This window comes from Stylophora pistillata, chromosome 5 (assembly GCF_964205215.1).
Source record: "Stylophora pistillata chromosome 5, jaStyPist1.2, whole genome shotgun sequence".
NCBI lineage: Eukaryota > Metazoa > Cnidaria > Anthozoa > Scleractinia > Pocilloporidae > Stylophora > Stylophora pistillata.
In genome coordinates this window covers 28,647,007-28,657,767 of record NC_142523.1, presented here as the reverse complement: position 1 = coordinate 28,657,767, position 10,761 = coordinate 28,647,007, and the positions used below count along the sequence as shown (strand labels likewise).

The window sequence follows — 10,761 nt, the reverse complement described above, 5'->3', positions numbered from 1 at the left end:
TACATTTGTTGTGTTTGATTTTTCATCTTGCGGGTTTATGTCGGACTAATTTGATGACATGCTCCCAGTTGGCTTATTAGCTCAATTAGTAGAGTGCTGCACTAATATCGCAGAGGTCGGTGGTTCGAATCCCGTACAGGCCTGAATTTTTTCAGGTCTGTTTTTCACTATTGCTTAGATTCTTTACTGCGAGGATCGTGCACAAATACGTTTCTATAACCGCAGTTCCATTTTTCTTCACCGCTTGATCGCAAATTTCTTGGGAGGTGTCCATTGAAACGGTCTAACGACTTTACTAGAGTTTAATTCATTTGTTACCAGATGACTGGAAGGGTCATGGGTCTCTCACTTGCTTGGCTTAGGTTAAAGAATTATGATGTAATAAGTATAATTTTGGATCAACAGAAATAATAATATACTGATTGCAGATCAGCCATCGTGTTGGAAAACATTTAACCTACCTGTGAATTTATACATCTATAGATAATCGTTGATCAATTTTTCCAAATAATCTTTAATTGGACAGTTTTAAAAAATGAAAGGGTTTAAACATGACTGAGCAATGCCCAATTACAACAGATTGGCTACATGATCGGCGAGTAACAGGACTACGTGTCATACAATTTTCAACACATTCTTCTGACACGCAAATTGGACGAGGCTGTAAGCCGTGTCCAATTCAGGCTTTCCTCAACTCTTATTTTTTTAACTGATTATCCCCGGATTGATCTGCATATAGTCCTATTACACACAAAACTAGCCAATTGTCCAAATATCGCAAGATATTGGTAAAATCGCGCGTTATTAGTATTTCTTTTCCACTCATATCAGTTAGATTGTAATATCTAATGATGAGTAGCCAAGGTATAAAAGTCATTGCATATTTTGGTTCAACGTTTAATTTGAAAACTTCAATAATTTTTCCATTTGAAGGTTTGTATACATCTATACTGGGGACATAACCACAACATGACATACATACCAAAACAACAAATTGGTTGTGCCTTTGCCAATGTAATTGCAAAACGCAGAACTGACTGCACGAGATTGGCAGCAACGGAAGATTTCAAACATATCTACGTAAATATTAACAGAACCTTTCTCTATTTTGCTCTTTATTTCTGTCATTTGGTCTCTATTTCATAAGAGTACAGTCATTTTTACATAGTTCAAGGTATCAACAGACGTTTGCAAACGAGACTCCGAGCGCGACGCTCAACGATCTTGTCTGAAAATGCCCGAAATTATTTGAAGAGTCATTGTGAAGACGAAACGCCGGAAACCAACCATGTACTGTTATTGTTGTTGTTTTTTATGTATTTAGTCCTTTTAAAAAAGGTAACCAAGGGGAAGAGAGATTGGTTAACTTGAACTCCCAGAAGTGATTACTTTGAAAATTCTCCCAACAATATGCATACATTATCCAGGAAACAGGTAATGAGAATACTCAAACTCATCAGGTAGAAATTCGAAGTTGTTATATCAATATAACATCGAATTATTGTATTTACTTTACAAAGAAATATGTAGCACTTAGGGGGGAGAGGTAACAGTCAGACCTTAGGAGTTAAAGGGTTTACCTTCCCCCCGCCCCACCCCTGTAAGCAGCAGCTAGTGGGGAACAATCAGACCTTGGGAGTTAAAGTGTTTACCTTCTCCCCACCCCACCCCTGTTTGCCCATCTTCTTTCCTTAGGGTAAGTGAGCTAACAGCTTGTGTTTGAACATTCACGCGATTTTCTTCTTGAAAAATGATAAAAATAATGAGGAAAACAAACGAAGGAGCATTTTGCTTTTAAAAAATACATAAAAAGAAAAAGAAGAAAAATATAATTATAATAATAAAACAACTAACACCGCCTAGGATGGTATAGCTCGAATATATTGAGTTTAATGACTTAATATTCGGGAAAATATTCGACTGCAGGACACGGAGTATTTTCAATTTCCTGTCCAGAAGCTCGCGGCGAGCTTCAAAGTTATGAATACCGGCATACCGGTTGCCGAGCTCTCAAAAACTCACACTACGGTGGAAATAGTGAAGTTTTCAGCCATATAAAGAAGGCTTTGTTATTATTAACAGAAAATTAAAAAAGAAATTGACTGCCGGACACGGAGTATTTTGAAAACACTGTTCGGCTGCCGGACATAGACACAGCGTATAAGGTAAGTGCCTTGAAGTGCAACTACTTGTATTGATCGATTTTTTTATTCCTCTAAAAAACAAAGAAGTGTTTCATGAAAATTGAAAACCTTAATCTTTTTATTTGTAGAAATTCACTACAGGCGACTGCTATTAGCTGAATCGCTGGGGTAAGCATTCGACTGACAGTTTAATAGTTGATGGAGATACTCACTGGAGAGTTGTTGAACGATGCATTGGTGAACAATCCACCTAGAACTCTTACTGCTAGATCATCAATGCAGTTATTCATTGATGTTGTGTTATTGCCAACTACTGATGGAAGTGCAAGGCTGTTGACATAAATTTCTCGCAAAGCCTTTAGTGCGTGGACCGTCGCTGGCGTAGCTGTGACAGTCGTAGTGGTACGAGTAAAAACCCAACCAACTTGCTTGACATCCTTTCTTGTTTTTCTAAAAGATTATGGCTGCAGATGGATATTGAACCCGGGTAGGTGTGACTTGTTAGCTCGGAGATTGTTTTTTCTGGGCCGTGTTCATAGGATTTTCTCGCTTTCGGGTTGTCTCGAGCGAAAGAGGTTTTTCATGCCTCTCCAAGAATTTCAAGTTCAGTTCAAAACTAGGAAGAATCTCAAGCTCACTTTGAAAACGCTTTTTTTGTTTTTGCTCTTAATAGAAATTGACAATGGTTTTGAAAACACTTTAAATTGACTTAGAAACCAAACTTTGTAACAATGTATTTGACGATAGTTTTTGTTCTTAGTGACGTAGATGCGAAACAATTTCACTTAGCCTCGTTTTCAACTCGCAATTCCACGCTAAATACCTCGCTTCGTTAGCCAATCAGAATGCGAGATTTTATTCAATGATGCGATTCTACAAAAATTGTGTCATCTCACTCGAACCACTGTATCTCGTGAACTGTTCGGACGTTGGAAAAAATATTTGGCAAGTTCTTAACTTTTCTTTTTCTAACCATTTTCAATGCATTCCCGCAGTAGGGTAGGACTAGAACGGAACATATGGGAGCCATGCGAGTAGTCCACCCAATAAATCCCACTCATCCCACCCCCGGGGAAGACATCCATCACACTGTAATCTCGTGCGTGGGAAATTAACGTCTCTTACCCCTAACCCTCTAGGAGACGGGACCTCCATTTATTCGTCCCTATCCGAGAAGACTAGAATATCTAACCATTTCTTCAACTTCAGGAAGGTAGCATATTCTCCTCAATTATTTTAAGACCTTGAGTGTTGGTCCGGCCAGGGCTTGAACTCCCTCGACCTCCCGCACAGCAGTCCAGCGCTCTATCCATTGAGCTAACCGGGAGGAGATTAGCTAAGACAAGTGATGGGCTCCTGGTTATTACTAATACCAGTATGTTCACAAAATAGTTAACGAGCTTAAGATCCGACGACGGCAGACATCTGGGACGGCAGACTTGGTCGAGGGGGCTTGGGGAGAGATCGCCGTTGCAATCGCACGAAAAATAGTAACGCGCGTTATGGTGGCTCGACTCGCTCTCCTCTTCGAAGTTGGTATTCGTAAGTGACCTTTTTAAACACGGGAAAAGTCTGAATCTAAGCATAGACATGTATGCAAAGCAGCATAATACAGGTATAATCTTATCATGATGATAAATGTTAAACCAATTTCCTGAAGCAAACTTTTCACGCTTAATCAATGACGTTTTTTATGGCTGAAAAACATTACCGAAACTGTTGACTATGAAAGTTTTCTCAGATGAACCATAGTTAGTGGTCGGTTAGACTCCAGAAAAGACTCCTGGAATAATATCATGGCCATCAATTTATGTCCGAACTAGTGTACGAATTTTCCATCGAAATAAAGAGAAATGGTGAAATTGTAAAACTTACTGGGTTGCTTTTTGACATCGAGCTAGTTTTAGTGACGAACTATTTATGAGAAAGGCAAACGAATTATTTAAAATTTCCATGAACAAATCGTTTATTTTTGCTCATAAGCCATTTCACAGACATCCTCTCATAGTAATAAACTGTTAAAATTGCCAACAATTTTCGCCCAATGTAAGTTAAAATGGCGTTATTTTGCTAAAGTTTACTCACGTTTTAGCCACGACAGCAAAATGGCTTTCTTCACGTCACAGACAAGGTGGGAAACCTCACAACGACGGCAGCCGGAATTAATTCTGGCGGTAACTTCACTTCCGCTTGCCGTCCCAGATGTCTGCCGTCGTCGGATCTTAAGCTCGCTAGTATCAAATTCTGGAGGGTACCATGTAGACTCTAATTTTGATATTGCTTGGATCTCTCGTGAACACGTTCCCAAGATGAAAATGCCTTATAAGCCGCGTGACATCGAGGCGGTTAAAATCGCTGGCTGAAATAAGCGCACAGTTCGGGTAAATAGATTCAGCCCGGGCCAGAGAGTTAAATAAATGCTCGCGGATGTTGATATCTGCTCCAGGGGGATGATTTAATACAGCTACTATAAGACAAGAGAATCCTCCGCTTTGAGGCGTCATTTTCCTTGCCGCTTTTCTTTTACAGAACAACCTCCAAAAACTTGGTACACCCCCTAAAATTTTTCAAAAATTAATTTTCTTCCTAAAACCTCTTGAAATAGGAAAATGCCTTCGGCGAAACCAGAGTTCCTCGGCTTTAAAAGTCAGCCTTTAATAATTTCCGGTTCGCTAAATTTTAGACCTAGGACACTTGAGCCCGCGTTGTTAACCGCATACCCTCTGACGTGAGCTATTTTATTTATTCAGCTCTGTCGAATTCAACCAAAGTCTTCCTCTTCTCTTTATGTTTTTTGGTTTTATTTTATTTCAGAATGCGCGGAGATCTGATGAAATATAGAAAAATGTTCATTTCTCGTCTTCTTTGGAGCTACCGAGGGAAACTTTATGGAGAGATACAGCGTCACGCCATCGTGATAACGTACACGTTTATGACAAATGACTGGTGATGGGATAGTTTCGAGTAGATCAGCCAGTGTATCTACAGAGGATGTCGAATTGCTCAAATTCCCGTGAAAGAAGTTGCAGCACTCGGAATCTGGATGGTATGCACACGATTTGAAGACGATATGTTCGTAGTTACCTCAAGCAGCCCTCCACAAAGGCTGGTCAATTTTTTTAAAAGATGACAACCAGAGGTGAGATATCTCTTCGGGATATTGCTCATAACATAATATTCTTTCCAAGCCTTGCACGCTTCGTTTGTCTGAGACCAAAAAAATGACCGAAACTGTACCGAGATAAATAATCTATTGGTGTGTTCACATTCACTCTCTGGGTAAATTGAATGTATCAAAGTCAAGATAAATGATGTCGCTATATATGGTAGAAGACTACCAATCTGTAATGTTGTATTTAGCTTGAGATACAGAAATCAACACTTTACTCTTTTTTTAAATGTTTTTGCATTGGAATGAGGCCCCAGGCCTCAAACAGGCAGCCGTTGTTACCGTGGCAACAAGAGTGCTGCAATCTTTGAAAAGGGCATTTTTGTGCATTCCCCCTGAGTGCCAAACTGCGTGCAAGGTGTGAAGAGGGGTTGAAAATTTTCATTTCCCAAGATGTTTGATTCTTACAGAGACTTGTTTTTATAAGCATTTTTAATTGGAAAATTGATATCTGTAAAATGAAATAATCCATAAAAATTAATGTTCTGGTATCCAGCACTTGAAGAATCTAACTTCAGTGCTTACACTGATTTTCTTTTGGCATTTCCTATATCTGAGTAACCTGTAATACACTTTGTATTTCCTATGCAAAATCCAGCTTTGGAATTTTTTTTGATTTAATTAATCTGTCAAGATGATTGTAAATCCCAAGAGAAAGTAAAAACAATAATTATCTTTGAATAATTGCAAGTAATGATGGACTATTCTAAATTAGTGATAAAAGAGTCCTTGAAATTGTTGATCAGAGATCAGGCTATTTTAAAAAAATTTAATGATTACTCTTTAATACATGATAATTTTTCTTCTAGATTTATGATGTTGCAGAATTTCTTAGAGGAGATTTGAAGACCAAAAACCAGCACATTCTGATCATAGTTTACAAAAAGATTTTTAAGCAAATGGCATCAAGCCAATCGATAGCCATTCCACCTTGTGAAAACAATTCACCATTGAAGTTAGCTCTCCAATCATCTTCCATTCTCAGTACTTCTCCAGTTTTAAGAGTGGATACAGCACCCCAAGTGGGAAGTAACCTTAGATCTAAAACATCTATGGGACGTGTAGAAAGCCAGCCATGCACGACACAGCATCTCTCAGTACAGACAACCAGTCTTCATTGAAGTGCCTCAGACCCTGATCTCTGACATCTGAGGCATGAACGTAGCAGCAAATTGTATTCAGGGTCAGCTAGTAATATTGGAGCTGTTTCTACATCTCCTCGGAGCAGGCGACTCCTTCCGCCACCTCCACCTGGTCATGAATCAATGATCGTGCAGTCTAGTTCAAGCGCAAGACTGAAATCGGGAAGTGTTGCTAAGCAAAGAAGAAAGAAACCGTTGGCTTCACAGTAGATGAGAACTAACAATGACTATGATGAATTAAATTGTTACAGTAGCTCTAGCAGTAGTGAACTTGAAATTTCTTACCAGGATTCATCAACTAGTTTTAACAGACAAAAGCCAGTGGATTCTAGTGGTCCATATGGGAGGAGTCGTTACAGAAGTGACAGGAATGGCTCTGTAGACGGTGGGGAAGAGTTGGACTATAATTCTGATGATGGAGGCAATTATTCTGCTAACAAGAAATTCAAATTGATGGAAATGGACTTATACATCCTTTCAGAAAAATCACCAATGTATATGCATCTTAAAAGCAACTGGAACAATTGCATTTCGGTAAGTTCTTTTTTTTTTCCTTTTTAGTAAGCTGTGTGGGTGTGCATCATGTGTGTTAACAAAGTTCTACATGCTCTATTTACTGAACTTTAACTCTTTAGACAAAAAAATGGTAAAATCAATGGTGACTGGTAATTTTGTTTCGCATTCGTCCCGGATTTTGCGAACATTGCGGTAAATTCAAAGATATCTGTGATTCAAGGGTACTGATTTGCTAAGCAACTGAAGGACTGGTAGTGAGCCAAAATTACTGTTGAATTCTTTAACAGTGAAAATTGTAGTTTCCAAATATACATGTAGCAAGTGATTGTTGATCATCACAGAATTGTCGGATGTGTTGGCAGAGCATCCACTTTCTACAACCTCTACAATTATTTGTCTGAAAACTTTGGGACAGTTAGGAAACAGTGAAAATGGGAATCATAGGGGCTTTTCCCGACATGTACATATGGAAAACAGGCTTCAGCACAGAAAATGCCGTTATGAGCAACCAGTTCAGATTATGGCAGTTTGGGCTTCTTCGCATGAAAGAGCTACACACTGTACATTGTGTAGTCATAATAAACTAACCCTCATGTCTCAAGGGCTTACAATAAGTTTGAAACTTAGAGCTATAAAGATATAAGGGGCCACCAGGTTATTGTGGAGCCATGTTGTTCTGTCAGATTATGTGCAAGACTGGGAACTAATCAGATTATATTTCCCATGTGTACACTGCTGGCATTAGAAAAATTACAGTGCATTAACCTTTCTGCACATTTTGAGAATGAACTTGATATACACATGTAAAGCTGCTTTTGTAACAGTTTCTTTTCCATTCTTCTTAAAAACTGGGAAACAAATTTCTGCTGAACATATTTCAGGGATCAACATTAACTTTTCAACTTATTAGTCAGGTGACAACTTAGATGTTACAACTGTTTCAGTTTCTTTACTAGCCAAACTGGCGAGTGGAAATCAAACACCACTAGCCAAAACTGAATTTCTACTAGTCTGTGGCTAGTTAGCTACCGTTGATGTTGAGCCCTGAATTTTCTTCAAGAGTCTCAGTAATTGAAGGATTTTCAACTAGGGATTTTGATAAAATGGGGTAATTAAAAACTAGCCATGTAAAGGTGTTACACTAGTCAGGTGTTTTGGTTGGCTTAACCAGCACTGTTTTTACTAGCTTCAACTGACGAGCAGACAGGACATGTGAATCTTGTTGTCAAAACTTAGGTCCACAGAAAGAGATCTCTTGCACATGATACCTGTGTTGTTCACTTGTAATGTAAATAATTATTTTTTAGGGTTAATTGATTATAAATTTTGATTGCCTCTCTCATCAGAAATCTACACTCCATCACGGTCGAAGGAGTTCCACACCAACTTCACCCACTGGATCAAACAAAGTTGACAAGTAAGTATTACATACATATATTTAATAACATGCTGAAATTCAAAAGTTGGGGACAAAAGGTCTGTCAAATAAATGCAACTTGGTCAAACCACTAGTTGATTGTTGATTTTCCTTTTATGCAACTGATGCTGATTTATCTATTTACATGTATTTGTTGTTTGAGTTCTGTCTTTTTTTTTTTTCATGTACAATTCTGTTCTCTTTTTCATTTAAAAACACATTGACACCTGAACCGCCCGAGCCTCGCGATCGCCTCGCGCAAGAACGCTTTCCCCCCTACCTACCATACTAAGTGGAGTTTTTTCCCCAAACTTCCTCTATGGTTTGGAGATCAATAAGCCAATCAGAATCCGTTGTTTGCCCATATATTTTTTCGACTTTAGGGGGTACTAGAGGGGCATTACTCTATGCGTCTTCACTAAATGATCAAATTTGAAAATATGGCGTCCACGCGGCCGACCCTCAAAATTTTCAGGTCGGATTTTTCGTTGATTTGCAATCGAGTTAGACCTTGTGGAATTCAGAATGTAAAGTAACAATGTTATAGAATACTCCGCTTGGAAAAGAATGGATATCCAGGTCTTAAAAGTGACAGAATAAGCTCTCAAGTCAACGACACTACGATTCTCTCAGGCGATGTGAATTATGGACGCAAAGTGAAAACCGAACTTTCAGACTTCAAGCAGGGCCTGGCGACAATTTGACGATTCGATGGCCCGGTAAATATTATGTTCGAGTAACAATGTGTTCAAAAAGTATAGTTTAATAGAAGATTTTCCCTCAAATCGAAGTTTTTTCAGAATTTTCGACATAACGCTGCGCAATTTCTGGCCATGAAGGCAAGTAAACAACGATCTAAGCATGATGAATTTTACCGCGTGTATGGGCTTTGTACACGTAAGAAATTCTTACGTTTTTCGCTTATAACAGCAAATCAAAAACTGTTTTGAATAAATCTGACGTCCCTAAATATTTCTTGGCCATTTTAGTCTTGCTTCCTATTGATAGATTCCATTATGGAACTTGAGATCTCTTCACTCGCGGACGAATTTGCATATTCCCTTTTGAAATATGATCCACATGCCCATTTTCACACATGCGAAAATATTTAGCGATTTTTATCTTTCATCTTGATTTTTGAGTTAAAACGTAATATGCATCTATCGCTTTTTTCGCCGGAAATAAGTTCTTTAATTAGTCCTCTCTCACTGGAGGTTGTTTTTTGGAAAAGCTGATTTTTAAAAATTTTTTGCGCATTGTGTTTGCCTTCTTGGTTTTTCCAAAATTTTGACTTTTTGTCCGCACGTGTTACACGTAAGTGTTAATGGGTTAAGTACATGTAAAAAATCTCCTCAGGAAACACTTTGCTAATTAATATTTAAAACAGGTGCATTTTTATTACTAATACAATTTGCAGCTGTATTGTCTAACCTCAGGTCATTGTCCAGTTTTAAGAGAACCCGGCTTATGTGGAGCAAACAGCCCACCGCAAAAAAAAAATTATAAATTGAGGGCTCATGGCTACTGAATAATTAACAATTATTCCACGAGCACGCGTTGGATATGAGATGATAGATAGCCAACGAGGCGCGTAGCGCCGAGTTGGCTATAATCATCTCATATCCAACAAGCGCGAGTGGAATAATTCTTTTATTGAAAATGCCCCCAAGAAATTATTATTTTGTAAGAAGAAACTGGATTTTTTAGCTCCCTTTTGATCTTAAGCTGACGCGTACGCTTACCATAATTATTTGTAGATTATGGTATATTGGCTGATATACCATAATGGCTAAGCCAATAAAAAGTCTTGAATTGCATTATCCAATGATCAAGTTTTTAATAATATTAGTTAGATTTGAGTCCTTTATGTTATTATCATATTCTTTTTCAGTTCACAGCTATTGCACTTGTTTAATCAGCTGAAGACAGAAATCCTTCAATCGCATATCATGGAGAAGACATTATTCTCATCCAGGAGCTTTTTATGGCCGCAGAGAAGAGTTTTAACTTTAAAAAAAAATACTTTTGGAAGATACAGTACACTACCACTCAGATGTAAGTTAACAACACAGACACATTTCATATGCTCAGATGCACGGTAGTCAGACATGCACATACGATTTTTTTTTCTGCTTGCATGGACAAAAACGAATGCACGACTTTGTTGTTCAGAGCTATAAGTTTCCTATGTGTTACATTGTTGTGTAAAACAAATAACTTTTCGGCTTGAAAAAGGAATAAATCGACAATGGAAAATTTACATGTCAGTGAAAAAAGCTATCATGCTACACGTACACATGTCACATCGCTGTGCAAATTTATCGAATAACAAGCGGTAGCAGTAGATTTGCTTGATCTGAGCTTTTGATAAAT

General features: G+C 38.2%; 1 protein-coding gene across 13 annotated transcripts in view; it reads left to right on the top strand.

Annotated features, from left to right (window-relative positions):
* LOC148731276 (uncharacterized protein C12orf56-like) overlaps positions 1-10,761 on the top strand; it is a 31,070-nt gene that overhangs the window by 12,374 nt on the left and 7,935 nt on the right. For 2 of the 13 annotated variants that reach the window (XR_016001315.1, XM_088760344.1), the window contains exons 1-7: positions 1,789-2,165; positions 2,273-2,312; positions 2,602-2,631; positions 4,959-5,283; positions 6,123-6,989; positions 8,318-8,388; positions 10,280-10,443. The exons of 2 other annotated variants lie outside the window; for them this stretch is intronic. Coding sequence is in view for 3 of the 11 variants with exons in the window: in XM_088760344.1 (XP_088616470.1) it covers positions 6,666-6,989; positions 8,318-8,388; positions 10,280-10,443 (559 nt within the window). In the remaining 8 variants the exon portion in view is untranslated. Of the gene's footprint in view, positions 1-1,052; positions 1,435-1,787; positions 2,166-2,272; positions 2,313-2,601; positions 2,632-4,958; positions 5,284-6,122; positions 6,990-8,317; positions 8,389-10,279; positions 10,444-10,761 lie in introns of those variants that run through there. 9 more of the 13 variants (XR_016001313.1, XM_088760343.1, XR_016001312.1 and 6 more) reach the window with 7 other exon arrangements.